This window comes from Salarias fasciatus, chromosome 15 (genome assembly GCF_902148845.1).
Source record: "Salarias fasciatus chromosome 15, fSalaFa1.1, whole genome shotgun sequence".
In the NCBI taxonomy this organism is placed as follows: Eukaryota; Metazoa; Chordata; class Actinopteri; order Blenniiformes; family Blenniidae; genus Salarias; species Salarias fasciatus.
This window is the reverse complement of record NC_043759.1, coordinates 16,151,358-16,173,675: the sequence shown is the minus strand read 5'-3', so window position 1 is coordinate 16,173,675 and position 22,318 is coordinate 16,151,358. Positions and strand designations below refer to the sequence as shown.

The following is a 22,318-nucleotide window of genomic DNA, read 5'->3' as shown; positions in this document are numbered from 1 at the left end:
TGGCCAATCAAACATCGCACAGTCCAGATAGATTATTATGTAATCTCTGTTTTGTAGCATTGTGCTAGTTTGGCTGTTTCTGTCAGAGTTTTGCATCAACAGTTAAAAATCCACAACTAAGAACATTAGTGCCGACCTTGTTTACGCTGTATAATTGAATGCTGTGTCACGTCAAAGTACCCAGGTCACAAAATGTTGATCAAATACCATCTGTTCCATGTAAAATCAGGTGCTTTTGTTGTGTTTTATTCATACTTTTCCACTCATGTTCTGTCTGCAACAAAACATGCTGTTGACTGAGACCACAAACAAAAGTATAGCAGATGATTCACCGTGGCAAATCCATCTCTTTGAATGCGCCCGTGTCTGGACCTGATAGTTATCACTACCACCTGTAGACACACCCTGATATCCAGCTGAGCGTGTTTTTTTGAAGCGAAGCAGTATTTTCAATGAGGATGCATGCGGACGTGTTGGAGTGAGATGTTTGATCATAGCCGAAAGATATAATTATATAGCGGGTATGCAGATCGAGAGGCTTTGTATTAACCTGCAGTGACTTCAAAGATCAACTACCCTTTAAATAAAGTGCACACAAGCTCGAGGGGAAAGTAAAAAAGCCACTTTCATCCCCGTCTAATGGAGAACATTTTTTTTTCCTATCCACATACAGCTCCCAGGTGCCCCGTGTGCCCTCCCTCTCCTTTCTCTGGTCCAAATCAAAGGCTGATACTCTAAACGCGATGAATGACATTGATCTTAATCTGTGAGGAGTAAGGGTAATTTCGATGGGTGTGTGTGTAAGTGGAACAGAGAGAAGGTCAGGGGGTCTGTGGAGAGGGGGAAGATGATCTCTGCGCTCCAGCAGGGCACAAAGCGAGGGCGCGAGCTACAGGAGCGCCCTCCCTCACAATGCGCCCCGAGGATCGTTAAGTGATTGTGTTACAGAGAACAGGTGAACTGCGTCTCTCCGCCTCGTCTTTTATATTTTCCTCTCTATTATGATTTACAGGGCCATTCTTCTCTTCGCCTGCCACCCCGCCATAACTTCTGCTGTTCTTTTGAAGGCGGCCCGCTCGCTGCCATTGTACCTGGCGAGCTTTGAAGTACCTAAGTCTTAAATGATGATGAGACAAGGAGAGTGCTTTTCTTTAACAGCCAGGGTAAAGGAGGCTCTTGTTTCTGACAGGTGTCTTTTATAGAAGGGAGTGTGCTGGACTGGTGTTTTGTTGGGGATCGAGTTCCACTATTCCCCATCACCTGCTAATTGAATAACATTAGCTTGCCATCTGTGGAGATTTACTGGAACTGACCTCAGTGTACTGTTTAGATTACAGATTAGTTAAGAATACGTGAAAATGACTCGTGTAAATAAAGCCAGTTATTATTCTCTTCACAACAACAAAATAGACTGTTTTCCAGCTGGGCGATGTGAGGCGATGATACTCTGATTCCATCGTCGTCGGCCCGCTTCACTGCTGTCTGTTCCAAGAAATTAAAGTCTGTCTACCAACCTGTCGACAAGTAATCTGAATCACTGTCATGTTATTCACAACAACAGTTCACATAATCCAGGTGGGGTTCAGTGGAGGTAAACTGAATTACAACGGTGACATGATAAACCACACTCACTGACCCAACACAGACCTCATGGCCTGACCTAGCCAGTGCTACACTCATGCTATATTTGTTGACAATGTGTAAATGTGGCTAGTGTTGTGGAAATTCTGTAAAATAAACACACCAACGATAAGTTCCTTGATTTTTTTTTCCAGCTGCAGCAGGAAGAGAGGCTCACGGTTTCCAGTCAGTGAGAATTCTTATGAGATACCGGCTGAACCTGAACCGCTGCGGCCAGGGCTAGAACAGAATGTCATTAACATGTCTTAGAGGCTGTACTCAGTCAGGGAGAGACACCTTTTTAACATATGAAGTGACAAAGGAACAGAACCCCCCCTTCTCACCTACAGTTGGTGTGAAGACTCCAGGTGACCGTCTGCTGGGGAAGTCCACTTAAAGTTGATAACCATCACATGCATCACACATACAAAGACAGCTACACCAAAAGTTTCCATCACATTAGACAAACAATTGAAACTGTTTGAAGAAGAAAGCTTGCTGTGGTTTCCTGTGTAATGAGTAAATCTCACTCACAGTTTCTGTACTCAGCAGACTCACTATGGCAGCACAGTTCGTCTTCCCACCAATTCCATGTTACTGCTTTCTCGTTCTGGATCAGACAGCTTAGAGCGAGGTGGTTCAAGAATGTGTTCATGGCCAAATGTGAAGACAAGACTTAATGCATGTTTGATTTGATTCTGAAGAAACTACTACCCTTAAAACACTGGCAAGACTGGGATTTTAGGTTACGCCTTTGAGAACTTAAGAGTGATCTGTGATCTGGTTGGTGGCTGAGCAGTCACTGTTGTTATTCTCATGTGCCACTAATGCAGACAACCAGCGTGAAACCTCATGGCTAAAAACTGGTTTAGCTGCATGCATGGGCAGCTAATATGCAGCACAATAGTACTTGGTGAGTATAAAATCCCAGAGGACAACCAGTTCCTCATTTGCTTCAAGAACTCTCCAACAAGCAAAGATGCAGACCAGAGTCAGCACTGAGCAGGCTTTACAAATGGCTGTGGCTGAAGCAAACCCTTTTGACTCTGATGGAGAAGACATAGACCTCAAGGTAGAATCCGACTCGGAGGAGTCTTCAGGTAAGATTTCTCAAACATCAAATTTCTATTTTAGAATGCTTCATATTTAACTTCAAAGAGTTTGTTCTTTTTGGGAATTTTTTTTTAAATTCAAGAATTATTTTATGAAATTTGAAATTGTGTTAATTGTGTGTTTTATCTGGGGGCTGCAAAAAACTCAAGTGAGGGCTATTTTTTTTTAGAAAATTCCTAGATAAAAATCGAGATACATTTTAGATCAGAGGTCGCCAATGTTTTCACAGAAGGAGCCAGAAAAATGTGTTCTTCTGAACCGAGGGCCACAATACTGACAGATTTTAGAATAAAGACAAACAGAACAATGAAAATGTGATATAATTTGACTCATTTCTACATTGGTACATTTCTCTTTGCTAATTATAGAAATTTGTTCAATTTTCAGAGGAAGATGCCCCCCCTCCCTTGAAGAAGAAACCTCGGCTGGATGGCTCAGTAACAGAGACCGCAAAAGATGGCACAGTGTGGCACAAGGAAGAGGTTGGACGACGTCTGGATTTCACTCCTATTGAACCCTACGCCGCCGAAGGAGAACCAACATATGAAGCCAGAAGAAGGACCAGAACTCGCCTTCAGAGCTTCCTCTGTTTTCTCAGTCACCAGATGCTTCGTACCATTCAAGCTTGCACAATTGAGCATGCGAGGGAAACGGAGGCGGGGGATTGGTTCATGGATGTTCCAGAACTAATGGCGTTCATTGCAGTCATCATCTGGCGAGGGGTGAGAAAGGTTCCATCGTTGGCCGACAACTGGTCAGAGATGTATGGAAACAAACGGATCATGGCAACCATGTCTAGAGACCGCTTCAAAAACATCATGCGACACCTACGCTTTGATAGCAAGCGCACCCGGGCTGAGCGATTGCAGACAGACAGGTTTGCAGCAATGTCTGAATTATGGGAATCATTTCGAAAGAACTGCGTCACGTTCTACAGGCCCGGTCGTCACATCACAGTCGATGAACAGCTTTACCCATCAAAGACATGTTGCCCTTTTCTGCATTATATTGCTACAAAACCAGATAAGTTTGGCATCAAGTTTTGGGTGGCTTGCGACTTGAAATCAAAGTACATCTGCAACGTCTTTCCGAATGTTGGCAAAGAACCCGATCGTCCCAAAGAGGAGAGACTGTCCGAGAGTGTGGTGATGAAGCTGATGGGACCATTTCTGGACCAGGGCAGAACTGTCACGACGGACAATTTTTTCACATCACTTTCACTTGCAAAAAAGTTGCTCTGCCGGAAAACTACCATTCTTGGGACACTTAATAAGAATCGCAGAGAGATTCCCCCTTCGGCTCGAGAGATGAACGGCGACGAGTTCAGCACTCGGGTGTTTTCAACAACTGACGCCACCCTGACAGTGTACGCAGCCCGCCGGAAGCAGTTGGTCTACGTTTTGAGCAGTATGCACAGTGAGATTCAGACTGAGAACAGCCACAAAAGAAAGCCAAGCACCATCACCCAGTACAATTCTACAAAATGCGGCGTCGATATCATGGATCAGATGGTGCGTCAGTACAGCGCACGGGCAGGAACACGGAGATGGCCAGTCACTGTGTTCTATAACATGGTTGATATGGCAGCCCTCAACGCCCAAGCCTGCACAGGACAGAAGGAAAGGCGAGCAGATTTCCTGATGCGGCTTGCCAGTGAGTTGGCTGAGTCCCACGTGATGGCAAAGAAGATTGCAAAAGAGAACGCTCTTCGAAAACAGGCCACCACAACTGATGAACCCGGTAAAAGCAGGAAATGCCAAGTCCACCACCGGTGCAAGAGGAACCCTGCAACTGCCCAATGTGTCCACTGCTACAAGTTCACTTGTGGAAAATGCAGAAAAGAAGTGCCATGGGAGTGCCAGGTCTGCTCAGACCAAGGACAGTTTTGAGGTTGTCATGTAAACCACACAACCCTGTAAATATGTTCACTGCAAAAAGTTTACGTGTGGCAAAAGCACAAAAGCAGTGCTGTGTGAGTGCAAGGTCTGAAGCACAGTTTTGAAGTTGTCATGTGAAACACACCAACCTTGTAAATATGTGTGAATTTTATGTATGTTGTTTTACAGTGTTTGCAGAAATAAACAGACCATTTGAAAAAAGGCCAAATTCTCTTTTGTGCATTTTTTATTTTCTTTTTTCATGTCTCTCACTACATTGAACTCAACATAAAGGTACATATGTGATTATTCTTTCCAACTGAAACTTCAGACTTCCTGGCAGACAGACTGGTTCTGCTGCTCGCAGGGGCTGCGAATATTCAACACAATAGGGTTGTTTGTAAAACAATGAAGGCAGCTAGCTAGCAGGCTGAGTGGAGTGGGAGGCCAACACAATGGCCCAGTTTACATGGGTGTTTTTTTCAATCGGATTGTAAACAATCGTATTAAACGGAGTGTATTCATGAAGTGATCCACGATGAATCCTCGTTTACAAGGACCCTTGGTGAAGCGGATTATACAGCGTCCTGTGACATGCGCACAAAGTCTCACGAGGAACTTGCAGGTCTTTAGCTCTGCAGCAGCAGTCCTCAGCGCCGAGCAGAGAGTTTTTATCTGCTAATATCTGCTCAAAATAATGTCCCAAAAGTCCATGATACGCTGCTGAAGGAGCGGCTGCTCCCCTGGCTGCAGCACCGCTGCACCGAGCGGCACATCTCGTTGTGAGCTCTGCCTCTGCTCCGCGTGTCGATGTTTCGAATTAACTGGTGCCCGTGTTAACTTGTGACCAATACATGATTGAAAAATGTAGTCGTTCTTGCGAACGTCGGTTATCGACAGTTACAGTGAGTGTATACGTTTAAAGTCATTTGTGAGTCTTACTTTAACAACTGCTGTAATCAAAATGTGTTTACACAGACCTCCGCCGTCATTCGTTAACACGGGAACCAGTTAATCCATAACACCAGCCAGCAATCACTTGTATTCTGCTATACAGCTCTTTATACAACTCGCTATTGCGCGATTTGGTTCCATCTCGCCTCTCCAATGTTTTTTCTGTCGGGGTTTTTTACTAAAGTGTTTTTCAACCACCATGGCGTTCTCTGCTGGTTTTTTGACTGTGCTGCTTCCCGTTTACTGGCATGTCACACGTCACTACATGCATGCGCAGAACAAACACTCCCCCAGTACAATCCGCTCCGCTGTCAGACTCGTTTATAAGGGACACGGAGCGGATTGTCGATCGGCGTAGACCACCTCATACAATCAGCTCCAAATTACAATCCGCTCCGAGTGAAGCGGATCCACTCTGTCGTTTACATGACACATTTTACAATCCGCTCCACGTACAATCCGCTTATACGTGGTCCATGTAAACGTGCCCAATATGATCATGAGCGACTGGTCAGACCGCATTCCATGGCGTGGAGATCGGATGAGCCTCTTCAGCTTGGATGAAATCATACAACGTCAGCCTTTCTTAACTCGGTCTGTGCACGAGACAGACACGGTAAGGCCAGAGGAAAGGGAATTGGAATGGCGTCCCTTGAATATTCACATGATGCAAATAAATCACTCTTTAATCCAAAAAAAAGAATTTATGCTCAATGTGTTTTCTGTGGTTTGACTGGATTTGGGGCAGGTGAGGTCTTATCAGTGCAGCTGCTCCAACCGCCGGCTCGTTTGAGCTTCCTGGACCTGCAGCACCATGTGACAGTGGAGCAAAGGTTGTCCTCAGGACGAATGAATCAACCTCAGCAGGCTGTCCGCCATTAGCAGAGCTGCCCAGTTCATGTGAGGACTTCAGCTATGAGTAAATAAGGGAGTTTAAAACGCATGCGAAGTAAATTACAGCAATAAAGAGAAAGTGGGTAGAAACCCAACTTGAAAACAAAACCTTCATGCACTGTTACAGTGGGTGAAGGTTAGGTGAAGTCAGTTTTCTTCGTAGTCATACACAAATGTATCCAAGTACTGACTTACTATTAGAATATCAGTGTCTCTTGATGTACTTTGCTGCAGTAAAAATAAGTGCAGATTTGTTCCTAAACAAGAAAAGTTGCATGTATTTTTTCTTCCTTATTGTTAAGTTGGCACAAAATCAATAAAATATTGTGTTCCCTCATTTAATAATTTGTTTTTGCTGTTTTTTTTCTTTTAGCAAGTTTTATTATGAAGTTGAGCAACAAAAAAGTATGAAATGTTTTTTTTTAAATTGAGCTGTAGTATTTGTCCTTCCACTTGGCTGTGTCAATCAATTGTTTCCTTGGCAAGCAACTTCAAAAGTCGTTACTGTTTCCTTTTTACTGATTTTTAGTCAATTTCCCAGGATGGCATGTTGAAGGGCACAGAGACCTGCAGAAGACGGTCTGGAGGGAGGATTCGTAAAACAAGACTTTATTTTTTAATGTAAAATCCCAGATGGGTGTTGGACGCGTCAGATAGTGCTGACGCTGGAGGATGACCAATGTGCTGGTGGATTGTATCTGAAGTGTCTGTGTGAAGGGGGAGGGGGGGCCGAGGGGTGTAAATCAAATCCAATAATGTCCGCTCCCAGTCTACCAATTAAAGTAATCAATGCCACGCCTGAGTTCCCGCGGCATCGCGCTCCTCGGGCTCGCCTTGCGTCTGCGTTCACAGTCCACTCCTGATTTGTGAATTTTCTTACCTCAACCTTACGAGCAGTGAAGCCGGCGTCTCCCTCAAACTAATTCTCCTATAATTAACCTTGCGTGTAATCCCGCGAGCTCGCTGACGGATGTCCAAAATGCTAACTCAATCCCCAGCCAAGGTTTTCCTGATTAGATTAGGGTGCAGTGACTCATTTTTGAACAATACCGTCGTCTGACTCAACAGCTGTCAACCACAAAAGATGGGCATAAGCCTCTAATTAAATATGATAATATATTTCATCCTCTTAGATCGACAAATTGCATTTGCAAGGAGGCTGGATTGGGGCTATTTGTACTAATTCATCAGATTTTCTCGGTAATTAAAAGCTTTATTTCATCAGCGTCACACAGTCGGCTCACACCTTTGAGGAACAGTAACAACCGCGGAGACGAGGAGCGCAGTCACGGAGCGAACTTGTTCCGCCCGGTCTGAAAATGAAGCGGCAATTTGCATCTGTGTTGAGTCTGGCCGCCGAAACTGGCTGATGGAGTTAAAATTAAGACTGGTGGTTCTGTCTGAAGCTCACTGATCCGTTGGAAAGAAGTGACAGATGAGGCAGACAAGTCTGTAATGGACTGGTCATGGACCAAAGACCTATCAGGAAGGGCAAAAAAAAAAAAAAAAAATCCAGAGATTTAAGGAAGAGACTCGATATAAAAGAGAGATAAAAAACTAAACCGTCAAATATTTCACTCCCACCTAACGGTTATATTCACAGGGAATCATATACATGAACACTCACAAAAAGAGACGGAAAGCTCTTTTATTTCCATTAAAAATTGACCGTGACACTTCAGCAGCGGTTGCTTTGTTTTTCACACGTCTATGATCCATTGTCTGAAATCCTGTTCACAGGTCCAGATATGCCACCTACTGACCTCCACGTCTCTCCCCGCTCCCCGTGTCGCGCAGATGAGCGCCGGTCCGACTGATAGTGATGGGGGGATATTGAAAGAGGAGCAACCCTGCCGCTTTCCTCCCTCTACGATTCATTAACCCGATTTTCACTGAGCTCTGTCCCACATGTGTCAGGGAGGCGCCTTGCTGTGGATTGGGTGGCCCCGCCCGTCCCCGTCCCCGTCCCCGTCCTCTGCTCCGTCGCACTCCGGCTCGCCATCAAACCGACAGATAACTGTCGAGGACCGAAGTCGCCTCTGAAGTATCGATAACCCTTTTGTGTGTGTTCTCGGGATTGTCCCAGCATTCCTTGTTCACCAAGCTTTCACACTTCAAATTGACAGCACCATTGCATTGAACATTTACTCTAAAATCGGTAGAAATGACAAAAATAGGAAGACTTGTGTCCTATCTAAGAGTCATGAAAAGGTAAGATGTAAGACTTTGAAGACATGCATTTATATCTTACATTTTTATCTGATGCTATATAATTAGATGTTAAACACGTTTTTGTTTAATAAAACGTAAGTAAGGAAGAAGTAATCTCTGTGATTTTATGTCTTTTGTTTTTATATATAATGAGAGGAAAAGAAACGAAACATTCTGTTTTCCTTTGTTGGTATTTATCAATAGCATCCGGTGCATATTCCATCTCATCTTCTTGGGAAACTTACAGTTTCTGAGCTGTTGAAGTTTTTCTAAGTTTCAGTCAAAACAAATAGTTCCATGTCAGTTTGTGCCCAACAGGACTGAACAACAACAATTTACCCGTACAGTCACTGATGCTTCATCTGTCCCTGAGACGGTCTGCAAAGGAATCATCAGACTGACTGGGTTGAAATTAGAAGACATGGTTCTTACATATTCAAAATTGTTGGTTCAGTTAATTTTAAATGACTCCTCTGAAGTCTTTTGTTTTCAACAAAGAGCCTTTTTACCTTTGATTCGGGATTTTAGCTGCTATCTTACAGGTCTATTAACTTCTGGAGCTGTTTCATACTGGTTTGCACGCTTCCTGTCGAGATTGACACACACGTTTTCTACCTGTCAGCAGACGGTTTCGACCATTTCGAAAGTTTTAGCTCAAACTCTTTTAGATGGGTCAGTGTGGATTTTTTAACACTGCTTCAGATTGTTGCTCTATTTACTGCCCTGCCTTCAAGAAAACAACGACCTCTTTATTTTCTTCAGTGCTTGACGTTGGAAAGACCTGTGGATATTTATGTGAAAACCCTTTTTTTTCCCTGATTCATTCAGTTTTTTCTCTGCCAATGAATCACGCAAAATCAGTGTATTTCCACTCCCGATTCTAATCATTGCTAAGTCAAAGCCTCTTCTCAGTAGAGTCAGACATGCAGCAGTGGCCTGGAGGTTAGGGAGCGGAGCGCGGTGGATCCCCGAACTCCCAAATCCTCAGGTTGTCTCAGGAAGGCCATCCATTGTTAAACCTCTGCTAAATCAAACACGCAGATCACATCATCTCCTGTGATGACCGCAGAGCCCGAAATATACTCTTTCTTTCTCTTTTGCACAGTATGAATGCTCTTCTTCTGTCCGGGACATCCAATAAACACACAATTGATGTGACAGTAGACAGACTCAAAAAAAAGTTTTCATCTCTGTTTTGACCAGCACTTCTTCCCCTCTTATCGCTAAAAGGCACCTATCACCTTTTGCCTGCAGTGATGCATGCCAAAACAAAATAGAGGTAAGCCTTGCAGTGGCGTTGAGGTGAAGTATGACCCTGTGCAAACACAAACTCATTGACTGGAAGCGTAAACCACCAGGGAGTCTGCAGGCCCGAGGTGACACTGCTACGCCACAATTAACTTCCAGTCAATATGTCTCTGGCTGAGTTCTACCTTCAGAACAGACAGTTTCCCAGCTGGCCATTCATTCAGGCCCTGCGCCGCTGCGTGCGGAGGATGGTTTAGTTTAGTCTTATTTAGTTTACAGGCAGGCAGTGTTTATTAGACCAGAAAACCATTTGTTATCTGTTTCCTTTAGAGGAACAGTCATGAATCAATCTCGCTGCAAATGTACAAACACAGAAGCGCCCTGGTGATTACCCCAAATAAACACATGCACAATGGGATAAGTGTACACACACACACACGTGCGCGTAACGATACACACACAGAAGGAGGTAAAGTGACTGCTTTTTAATATACACACACACCTATGGGGCAACACTCAGAAAGGACAACACGGCACACTTTCTTTAAATGACTAATAATCATCTGAGTGTTTTTTGATTTTGTTCCCACAATTTATATTTACAGCACGTCTGTGTGTTGAAAAGGATTGTGGGTAACAAAGATGACCTGCTGGTTGGGGTACCCTTATTAACTGTGCAGTAACACAATTGTTAAGCACAGCAGGTTTGAAGCAACATGTGGCTGAAAGGTCAGAATTTGTTCCCTTGTTAGGATTAGTTTGATTGACCCTGTTAAGGTAGATGTTACAACTTTACAAGATACCAGATGAAGTGAACAGTGAATCATGTCTCACAGTGTCTATTTGACTGCTATTTTATCATATAAAATAAAATGTTTCCATCACATCCTGCCATTTAGATAGAATTATCTTGTCTGGTTTGTTTGAAAAAGTTGAATGAAAAGGAAGGATTCAAGTTTTTTTTCTATCTTTCCAGAACATGGTCCTGGTTACTTCACAGGTTGTTCTGTCAACATTTGTTTTCAGGGGTAATTTTGGGGAAAAGGATTTACAGCTGCCCTTTTACAAACAGTGGATGGCTTCAGAGACTAGGGGTGACCAGAGACTGTATCGCTGCTTATTTCTTAAGGAAAAATGTACACATCAAATCTTTAGCTTGATCCTGTGGTTAGTTACATGTTGCAACAGAAGCTTTCATGATGTGAACAACATTCCAACAAATCTCTTCTTGTTTAACAGTCGGCCTTCTTTCGAGGTAAAACGGACCTGTTGATTATCACATGGCACATTACTTATTACAACTTTTCTTTTTTAGAAACCTCATAAATAGATATTTAGGTGGCACAAATAGGCAAATGTTTTCAGGAATCTGAGTGAAAAAAAAATATTTTTCAAGGGTTTTCAGTCAGTGGCTGAATTGTGTGTTGCAATTAATGTAATCTGCTTTGTAATTTCTTTGACTTTTATTGTAAAGCACTTGAAAACAACCGTTTAGACGGATGCTTGACAAATTACTCCCTGACAGCTGAGTGTCTCTAAATGCCGGCTGTGTGAAACGCAGGTGGCTGTTTATATTCAAACATAATCCTCGAAACTACAACCCTGATATCCTCCTATACTTTCATGAGTGCTGCAAGTCGGGGCCGGTCGCCGACGCGCTCGCAGCTTTCTCTCTCAGATGTCATTCTGCGGAGAAGCCCGGTCACATGCCGAAACAGGTGATTGCCGGGGGGGGCTTGCCTCAAAACAATGACTTCAAAGAAACACGGGTCTTACAGAAGAGGACAGGCTTTACCTGATCAATACCTTCACATCAGTGAACTTCAAAGTCAGGGTGTAGCAGGGAGACGTCTGACTCGCTTTTAGCAGATATGTACGTTGTAAGTGTGGCTTTTCACTTCCCTGCTGCTGAGCATACGCTGTACTGGTGGAATTTATTTAGTAATTAGTGCTATAGGGAGGCTTTTCCTCTCATTTCCAGCCATTGTTACTATACTCTTTCTCTTCTTCTGTCTTAATCATTGCTTTTTTTTTTTTTGTCTTAATCTCTTCTCTTTTTTCTTATTTTTTCCTCCACTGCTCTCCCTCACTCCTGCTTTCTTTCTCTGGGATCTGTGTTGTGCAGCCAAGCCGTTTCTTCCTCAGAACACGCTCTTGAAAAGCTATTCATGAATTCCTCAATGAAACCCTATTACATTTGTGTGTGTGTTTGTGAGGGAGACAGAGAGAGAGAGAGAGAGAGACGGAGAAAGAGAGACGGAGAAAGAGAAATAAAGAGAGGGAATGGTATTCCGGGGGGCCGTGCTACAGTACCATCTGTATGCAAATCTCCCCAGACTTTGGTAAACTTTGATCAAACACTCAGGCCTCCTTTTCTCTGCTGGCACTCCCTCCCTCCCGCCCTCCCTCTCTTGCCTCACTGTCCACTATGTGCTCTGCAATTACTGTAGCTCCACAGCTCTTTGTCACGGCCGCATATCACTGAGCTGGGGCAGTCGGTTCCCTCGAGGAACTGCCCCTCATCCCCCACTACACACACACACACACACATCCATGTTTTCTGCCCCAGTACCCCCTGATACCCTCCTCGTATCGGGCTCTACCTACCACAACCCCAACACACACCACTTACGAGCACCTGCGGCCACGCTGGACCCCACAACAGATGGTGACGCCCCCTTCCACCCACCCCACATCAGCCTTTCCACACTCGCACACACACTCACACACACAAATAGAGGGGCTCCGGGCAAACAGAGTCCCGCGTGGCGCATGGGTGACGGCCATGCCATTGTGCAGAGGTTGGCACATTTCAGGCACACCAATATACTGGTGAGCGGACGCACACAGGGGCCATTGTTTTCCTCCATATGTGAAGGTTAGCATGTTGAATGCAGATCGGATGTCCAGCGGGACAATGGAAAGGTTGCGGCGATTGTTTGTCGATTAATGTCGGCAGTAATGAGGATCGCGTGAACTGATGATGGTAACACACACACGCAAACATAACACATTGTCTTCTGTTTAGCTTTCATGTACATCCGTCAGTGGGGTATAAGCCCATTAGAGTTGTGTCCTGTGTGTGTGTGTGTGTGTGTGTGTGTGTGTAACTCCAGCCAGGCAGTCAGGGGGCAGAGAGATAATGGATATTAATCAGGGAAAAGCCATGGCCATATGTCTGGTTAACGCAGGAGAAGGCTACTCCCCGAGTGTCAGCTCCCTTCCCAAACAATTAGCCTCATTTGAGAGAACGTGGAGCTTAACTGTGGTTGAGACGGGCGCGACTGAGTCTGTGGCAGAAAAAGACGGAGCACAGCTGAGAGATGTAAGACTTTACGTTTGTGTAACAGTCCACAATTAGGCAATCAATACGGCCCTGGGCATTGTTACAAAGTGTGAGCACATTAGAGTATTGATGTTAAAAGTTTCAGTTAATATTATCAGCAGATGAAATCTTCATCTATTGGCTGTGATACGTTGTTTTTCTCAACAAATTTTTCAGCGCTATTGTCCATGAACTTGTTTTCATCCTATAACCAAGCAGGATAAGTCATTAGGCAGATGGTAAGGGGAAGTCCCAGGAGGACAGACACACACACACACACACACACACACACACACACACACACACACACACACACACACACACACACACACAGTAAGCACACACAAAGACACCAGACCCCTGTTATGTAATCCACCAGTTCCACTCCCCCACCGTGAGGCTCAGTCCTGAGCTGTCTCAGCTCCACAACAAAGTCATCAGTCTTCATATAGCTGTCTCCTCCATGGCGCACATACCTCTGAATCCTGCCGGTTCTGCATGCGAGGATGCATGTGCTCCCGAGCAGTTGATCTGGAAGTGTACGGCACTGAATGAGCAAACGGAGCATCCGATTCATCTTGTGATACGGTGGAGAACGTTTAGTGTGGTGAATGCATGCAGAAATGCTGAATACTCGCAGAAAGGCTCCCGAGGCCAAACTCGACCAGAGATGTTTATGCGTCAAGGCGGAAGTGCGAACCACTACACATCTGTGCAGCACCGTTACATTATCATAAGGTGCTTAACAAGCGATGAACAAATATTGCATAAGGCTTAAGAAAAGGAAATATGTACTTTGGGTTAAAAAAAAAAAAAAAAAAAAACAATATTCAAAACATGACACTAAGTTAGGTAACAAAAACAACGAAGTAGAACAGATACACACATGAGGTCCCCCTTCCAATATTGAGACCCGGTGTGTCTTTTTTCAGGCTCTTATTCAACAAGCGGGGTCACCGTTTGTCACCAGACGTGACCTCGGGATAACCAGCAGTGCTGTCCAGCCTCTCTAGGTGAAAAGGATGACTTATACGTGTTGAGACGCTCTCCCTCTCCTGCCCTCTGCGGACGCTCTGAATGGCTACGCAGACCGTAGCAACAGATTTCTCTTTCAGACATCTCCAGAGAACGCCTGGCCAGACGCCGGAGAGACACATATTTGGGCTAAAGCCCCACTCCGGAGGCAAAGAGGGAGAGAGAGAGAGAGAGAAAGGGAGGGGAGGGAATGGCTGAGGTGGTGCTGAGGGTGGGCTGGAGGGGGGTGGGGGGCGAAGCCATGTGGCTGATGTTGGTAAACAGTATCCAGCCTTGTCCTGGCATCGTGGCAGGCGGCGCACAACGCCGGAGATATCAGGCGCCCGGGCCACACACAGACCGCGACAAAAGGTAGACACACATACACACATTTGCATTCACACACGCGGGCAGGAATACACAGACTACTAACGGACAAATAAAAGACTCGCTCTCGTGTCTGCCACTCAGCAGCTGCTCCTGTTTCCATGGCAACAGGCTGAACAATGTTGTAGGAAGAGCTGTGTTGGTGAGAGAGGGAAATAGAGAGGTGTGTGTGTGTGTGCAATGGTGCACTTGAAATGTGTGTGTGTGTGTGTGTGTGTGTGTGTGTGTAGGTGTGTGTGGGTGGGTGTGAGAGGCTACAGAGGGGGAGGTAGCCGCAGGGTGCTGAGACAGAGAGGATTCAGAAGACACTCTGTTTCTTTGTCAGGATGAATGTTTTTGGAGCAGCAAAGAACAAACAGAGAAATGTGGAAGCAAACAGCAGAATAAACAAAGAAAGATACAGCAAGAACAAGGGTGTGTGGGGACTGAAAGGTGATTAGTTTTTTGGGGTTTTTTTTTTTTTTCAAACCAAAGAGCCACAATGACAAAAAATTACAATTTTATGATGTCTATTTATTTTTCAAAATGAGGTATTTCAAAGTGCTATGAGTTGCAGCACTAAATGTACATTTTAGAAATGAAAAAAACAAACATCTTATATCAGTTTACCCAGTTCTATGCACCCGATAATATAAACAAATATAAACAAAAGAGAAAAAGAAAGAAAAAGCCAGGTACATGAGGATAGAACACATTTGCTGTACAAAAGATTTATTTGAGATAAAAGAAAACAAAATGACGAGATAAAGTGATATCTACCAAGAACTCATTTTCATACGAAAATATAAGTATCAAATTTAGTATGTATCAGGTTCACACTAAAAGCATAAAGGTGTGTAAAATTAGTAATATGATACAATACAAAGAAAAAGAGAGGAAACAAACAATATATTGTTATATTACAAAGTTTCGTGACGCTCAAAAATTGAGGCCTTACAGTACTTTTAAAGGTATATAAACTTCCAGTCTAGTTATTGGCAGCTTCCTGACATGTATATAAAAAAACCGAGGAAAAAAAATGTATTACAAAACAAGGCAGATCTGAGTGTATTTTGTCTGTACAATATTGTTATATACAAAAGTGTCGGGTAGCAAGGTGCACAGTTATACATCCACTGACTTGGTTTGAGCACCAGTGTGAGAGGAGTGAGAGAAAGAGAACCTGTAGTGGCATCGTTTATGTGACCCATAACGCCTCATTATAGTCTTTTCAGTTTTTTTTTTTTCTTTTTCTTTTCTTCTTTTTTGCAGGGGTGAAGGCAAAGTTTGTGTGCACTGCTTCTTTTTTTCATGTGAACTCTCCAAGCAAAGTGCCCTCTGACACCCGTCCCTGTTCGGAATCGCTGGATTCCCGGCTGGTGTCACAGTGAGTACAAAAAAAAAGAAGAAGAAAAAAAAAATTACAAATACAAATAGAAATGATATAAAAACCAGAGGAAGGGAAGACTAAAAAAAGTGTTTCCTCTCTGCTTCCTCGTTCTTTCTCTTTTTATCTTTCCTCAATGTGACTGGATTGAAAAAAGTAAACCCTAAACATTCTTAACGTCAACAAATGTGCAAAAAAAGTGGCGGCAGTGAAAGTCCGAGCATCCCTCCGACAACCCCCCCTCCCTCCCCTCCTCCTCCTCCTCCTCCTGCGCGTCGCCATCTGAACAGGAACGTCCTCTGAGATTGGTTTGTGGGCTTTGTGTCAGACAGGTATCCAGGCCTATGTGCCTGTGCGTAAGTGTATAGGCCTAGGTGTGCATGTTATTGTGTTTCAGACTGAGTTGAGGCAGAGAGGTGGGGGGGGGAAGGGTTGGGGGGGGGGGGGGGGGGGGGGGGTCGTCCGGGGGTTTATGTGAGTGTTTCTATGTTGTAGCAGTTGTCTGTTAGCGAGTCCTCGCCTGCTCCAGCCGGCGCATCAGCTGCTGCCTGCGGGCGTGGAGCCTGTCCTTCTCCTGCTGGAGCTTCATCTCCTCCGTCTCTAGCGAGCTCAGGAACTCGGTGGCCTTCTTCAGGATCAGCACCTTGGCCGCCTTCTCGTTGTGCGCCAGCTCCGGCACGTTGTCCCGCAGAGTCAGGAAGCTGGAGCGCAGGTCGTTGCGACGCTGGCGCTCCAGGATGTTGTGGTTGCGCCGGCGCTCGCTGTCCTCCGAGTCGGAGCTGCCGCGCGGGCTGCTGTCGCCGCTGTTGCTGCGCCTGCTGCGCGCCCCCGACGTGCCGCCGACCGAGCCGCAGGACGAGGAGGAGGAGGACGAGGAGGACGATGAGACGGTCCTAGTGGGGGGGCGAGGGGCGTCTGACGTCTTCTGCTTCTTTGGAGGCGGGCAGGGGTCGTCGTCCGAGGCGTACGGCGAGGGGGCTGCGTAGTTGTGTTGCTGCTGGTGAACGGAGCTCCTCTTCAGGATCAGCTCCTGAGGGGCTCGGCTGACGAAGCGACTCACCACCCCGGACCCGGAGGCGGCTCCTCTCGCCTCCTGGCTCTTGGGATGCGCGGAGATGGTCACCGTGCCCGTCGCTGTGGGCGACGCCTTGCTGATTGTGGAGCGCCTCTTCTCTACTGTAACCACGTCAATCTCCTCATCTTCTTCTTCCTCTTCGTCGTCTTCTTCCTCATCCTCCTCCTCCTCCTCTTCCTCCTCTTCTTCATCTCCCTCCTCGTCATCTTCATCATCTTCTTCTGGGAAAAAAGAACAACAAGACTGATTATATCACTCTGCCGTATGAAGTATTCACACTGTGTCATCACCTGCAGGAGACAGGTATATATACATCTATATGAGTGTGTGCATATGTGAGTAAGATCAAGGGAGTGTGTGTGGGAGAGGGACTGTTGCTCAATGCTGTTTGCACAAGCAGAACCCTCTTAATGCTTAGTGTCAGTCACTTCTCCGCTAATCTACTCTGCAGGCATTGACACGTTCAGTCTCATTGCTGAGCAGACAGGTTGGATCTCTGCCTTCATTCTCTCTCGCCCTCCTCTAAAACTTCCCCTAATCTCCTCTGCTGAGATGAGAAGGTTTTCCGTCTGATGTGCTCAGTCTATCAGCGCCGCTCCGGTCCCGCTGTATGTGTGTGATAGCGGCGGACGCATTAAGAACTTAACTTTCAACTTTGATGAAGGTAAAATTCTCATTTCCAGCCGAGCTCTTGATCTTAATGCCCGCGCCGAAAATCAAGCAGAGCGGCTGGGAGGAAGTGACCAATCACGAAGACGCAGAGTGTGAGGACCTGTTAAAATGCCTTTGTGATAATAGCTCTCATTATCAGCTCAGGAGCATCTGAAGAGTGTGGCATTTTACAGCTTATGGGAACCCACTTCAGACAGCGCTGCAGGACGCTGTCTCAACACTCGCTGCTGCTGCTGCTGCTGGAGCACAGCTGGCTGGATGAGGGGGAGTGGCTGCTCTGGCCACATGTGAGGCTGATATTTAGTTCTGCCAATCCTCAGACTGGAACAGCTCAGTTACTACAGCCAGGGGGAAAATAGATACAAGAGAGCTCAAGATCCTTCTTTTTAAGGTGGCAGCTGAAGTTTCCTTGTAGTTTTTATTTATTTATAACAGAAAAAAAAACGTCTGATTGTGGAGATTGGCGAGGAAGGGGGGGGGGGGGGGGGGGAAGAAACCCTGCGTTTTTGCTTTCATAGTCCTTGTTTCTTTTGATGAAAAATGAGCAGGACGCGCGCAACACAAAGAGGAGCGCATCTTGACGCCGCGAGCGGCGGAAGCGCATTGTGGCGGCCCCGCGCGCCGGACGGCGGGGCGGCAGGCGATCGGATCAGCACCCTTTAAGCCCCAGAACTGGAGCCGCGCCAGGGAGACAGCTGTCGAGATGGAGCAGCTCGTTCAAAGCTGTCACCCCCCTCCCGCCGCCCCCGCCCACCTTAAAAGAAGCAGTCAGGGCTCTCCCCCGTCCTCTTTTCTTCGCTGTGGAGGAGGTGTTTGGCAGGGCTGGCTGAGTGTGCCCTGTGTGCCAAGCTGGAGGCCTTTGTACTGGAGTTTCACAGCGAAAACACGCTGATAAGGGCGCGTGAGTGTTTGTTTAGGAAAGTCATGGGCCGCACAGACGGCTGGTGAAGTCTGAGCCTTATTAAACACACACACACCCCTATTCGAACACATCACACGTCCCAAAATTATTATTTGGAACAGGAAAGGGAAAAACAATACAGGAGTGTGTCTGTATTTATGTCTGATTCTTATTCCAAACCATGTTTCCTGTTTATTATAATGCCACACGTCTCTGCTCTAAGTGCTAATTTTAGTTATCACGTGAACTCACAGCAGTTAACAGACTGCATGAGGTAAGTGCCAATTTCTCACCTACTGTGGGCAAATTGTCAACTTAATCCGTGCGTAATGACAGCGTTCACGGTGCTGTGAGGGAGACAGCCATCAGCCCGTCACTATTGAACATCTTTCCATCTCTTCCTCCAACAACCTGGCCCGTCTGCATGATGGTGTGTGTGTGTGTGTGTAGAGTGTCTTTTTGTTTGGCTCAGATGCCCACTGGGTTCAGCAAGGCACACAATTCCCATTTTACTGCCATCTGCCGGATGAAGAGCCTGCTGATTACATAAACCCCGTTCACTGTGTCACTACTGTGTGTGTGTGTGTGTGTGTGTGTGTGTGTGTGTGTGTGTGTGTGTGTGTGTGTGTGTGTGTGTGTGTGTGTGTGTGTGTGTGTGTGTGTGTGTGTGTGTGTGTGTGTGTGTGTGTAATGTAACGAGGTAATCCGATTCTGAGCCAGTCATATGAACAAGTTTCAGTCGCTCCAATTGGATAGAGTGCACGGCTCAGTATAACAATATAAACAATAACAAAAAACTACTACTATTAGTACTACTACTACTACAAATAATAACAATAATAATAATCATTATTATCGTCATAGAAATGATAATATCGGTGATTTTGGATGTTCAAATACGCTCCAAAAGTGAAAACAGCGTGTTTTCTAGTATATTGAGATGCTCACCAGAGTCACTGGACGCGCTCCCGTTCAGCGTGGACGTGTTCGCGGATCCAGACGCGTCCCTGCTGCCGTTCCTCTTGTTGACCGGGAAGGGGAAGACTACCGTGGGGTCCACGCACTCTGACACCGAGCTGCGGCTCACCGCCTCCTGCGCCTTGGCGCACGCGTTCCTGCCGCCCGCGCTGGCGGTGGAAATAGCCTTGCCGAGTTTCTCCGTAACAACCCGTTCCAACTTTTCCCTGGCGGAGAAGCCACTCCACATGCAGTCCTGGATGATGATGCTGTTGGGGTTAGTATCCATAGCGGAGCCGAACAGGTCCCCATCGTCGGACGCTCCCCATATATCGTCTCCGGGCAGGAGCAGCAGCTCCGACGCCCAGTCCAGCGGGTCCCCCAAGCCGAAGCCGAGGGGGTCTGCTTCCGGGGAGGCGGTCGCCGGCTCTCCCGGTAGCGCAGCGCGGCTCGGGGAGAGGGGCGGAGTGGGTAACAACTCGAATTTCTTCCAGATGTCCTCCCCCGGTGGCGCTGAGTCGGGACCACAGAAGTAGAAGTCATCCTCATCCGGGTAGAAACATGGTTGTAAGGAATCAAACTCCAATTCGGAGTTTTTACTAATGCTCGCCGGCATTCTGTCCCACAATGGCAAAACCTGTGAACGGACAAAAGAGACTTTAGTGTCCAGCATGACAGAGCGTCTCAGCCCATTCCCCGGCTCTCCTTTATCACACCTGAAAAGTGCGCTGTACAGAAAGCATGAGTCAAAGCCCACACACAGACACACAGTCTGCAGCTCTAAATTCCACACTCACTGCTCTGTGGGGTTTAAAAAAAAAAAAAAAAAACACGCAAATCTCACAGAAGAATGTGCGTAAATGTGACCGTGACGCACAAACTGAACTGTGCACAATGTCTCTTTGAAGAGCCGCTCACTTAAAAACACCCCAGAAACTGCGAACAGCGCTCAAACCGTCTCTGCAGGAAAATAAAAGAAATGACAACAGTTCGATCTAACGTGGGACATGTTTTCTTTGAAAACGTGAGAGAAAAATCTGCTTTTTTCCTTCAGGGCACGGTGCTGAAACGGAGAAGATGCTCACCTCGTCCTGACTTGGGATGGTTGCGCGCGAACCGATTTTTCTCGTATCTCGCAGTCAGTAATACAGACACCAGATTTGGAGCAGTCATCTACTTGGGGAGCACAGACAGTCCTCTGACACACATTGTGGCTGGCTGCGGAGTGTTATACACCCGAGTTCTGCGGGAGGAAAGCAGGCTCCGCCCTCCCCGGCTGGGGGGGGGGGGGGGGGGGGGGGGGGGGGGGGGGGGGGGGGGGGGGGGGTACAGTCGGGCTTTGGGTTTGATGCGGCGCGGGAGACGGGCTGGCTGGGAGCTTTCTTTCAAGGTGAATGGAGAAAATAGCCTAAAGATTGTAAAGCGGAGAGGAAAAGAGAGAGAGAGAGAGAGAGGAGGCAACACAAATACAAAACAAAGACTCAAACACACGCAGAAAAAACAAGATGAAAGAATAGAAATGATTTATTATTGATAGCCTCGAGCAAACTGTGGGATATCTCCAATGGGATGTCAGATCCAGGATGGGCGAGGAAGCAGTTAAAGAAAAACCCACGGGCCGTTAATGATGAGATGTCTTGCTCAAACTGCTCAAGGGCACTGCAGCAGGCAGGCTGGTATTGCTGACCCGAGGCGCAAACCGTCCAAAGTAAAGACTGTAATTTTCCTCCCCAGCCGCCCCCTCCCTCTGCGATCAACTGATAACGTTCATCCGTCAAACATCACCAAAGTGATTCAGTGTTCCCCTCTGGAAAGTCATATAAAAGTGACATTTCATGTGTAAACACCCAAAAACATCACATGAAATTGCTAAATGTAAAATCAAAAATCACATCAGTGTTTTTTTTTTTTTTTTTAATTTTGTCATGAATGTTCGTTTCTAAAATGTGAAATTGTGCTTATGGATATTTTTCCTCCACCCCAAAATCTCCTTGCTCTTCTCTCACTCTCCAACAGAGCTCCCAAGTATCATTGTGCCTTTTGTCTGCGGACCACCAGCATCCCTGGATGAGAGACAAAGTAGGGCTCACTGCGCCCTCATCCGGCCGCGCGTAAAACTGCAGCGGAGACGCACAACATCACCCAACCGAGCGAGCCAGACAAAGACACCCCCCCTAAAAAAAAAAAAAGAAAAGAAAAAAAAAACATGATCGATTCCCCTTAAATGAAGGGGGAAACGTGAAGATATGAGACTCTCTCTCTGAATTTTCGGGAGAAGTCTTTTCTCACATAACAGGCTGCGCAGGACGGGGGAGATTTCAGCTGTCTCCGGGATAAGACAGGATCCGAGAGGAACATGTTACGTAACCGCAAGCGGTGGTTGTAGCCTGGAGTCATTCCCATTCCCTTTTCTAATGACAGCTTAGGAGGAATGGCGCATCTGTAATTATGCAAACAGGCACAGGCGCACACACAGTCCTGATATTGACTTATTCAGGAAAAACGTGAAGAAGAAGAAGAAAAAAAGGATTTCAGTTGAATGCCAGCTGAGAGCAGGAAGCTTTCTTAGCAAACAAAGGAAGATGATATAATATGATTCAATATTTTGAAATGTATTTTTAAAAAAATAAATGTATTAATTTAACAAGCAAATAGTCAACTCAGAATGAATTAATGAGAACAAGTCTCTGTTTTCAAGGGATTT

General features: G+C 46.0%; 2 protein-coding genes across 3 annotated transcripts; one reads left to right on the top strand and one right to left on the bottom strand.

Annotated features, from left to right (window-relative positions):
- The first annotated feature begins 2,588 nt into the window (after positions 1 to 2,588).
- On the top strand, positions 2,589 to 4,833 carry LOC115401946 (uncharacterized). Its single transcript, XM_030110339.1, has 2 exons — positions 2,589 to 2,720; positions 3,121 to 4,833. The coding sequence occupies exons 1-2, from the start codon at positions 2,600 to 2,602 to the stop codon at positions 4,620 to 4,622; spliced, it is 1,623 nt and encodes a 540-aa protein (XP_029966199.1). The 5' UTR covers positions 2,589 to 2,599; the 3' UTR covers positions 4,623 to 4,833.
- An 11,017-nt stretch (positions 4,834 to 15,850) lies between these two features.
- On the bottom strand, positions 15,851 to 20,833 carry mycn (MYCN proto-oncogene, bHLH transcription factor). 2 transcript variants are annotated; one of them, XM_030110426.1, is made up of 3 exons: positions 20,700 to 20,833; positions 19,606 to 20,251; positions 15,851 to 17,305 (listed from the first exon to the last, which is right to left on the bottom strand). In XM_030110426.1, the coding sequence occupies exons 2-3, from the start codon at positions 20,228 to 20,230 to the stop codon at positions 16,515 to 16,517; spliced, it is 1,416 nt and encodes a 471-aa protein (XP_029966286.1). In that variant the 5' UTR covers positions 20,231 to 20,251; positions 20,700 to 20,833; the 3' UTR covers positions 15,851 to 16,514. The 2 variants fall into 2 exon arrangements, with proteins under 2 accessions (XP_029966286.1, XP_029966287.1); XM_030110427.1 differs by having other exon boundaries at positions 15,851 to 17,302.
- Positions 20,834 to 22,318: the final 1,485 nt, after the last annotated feature.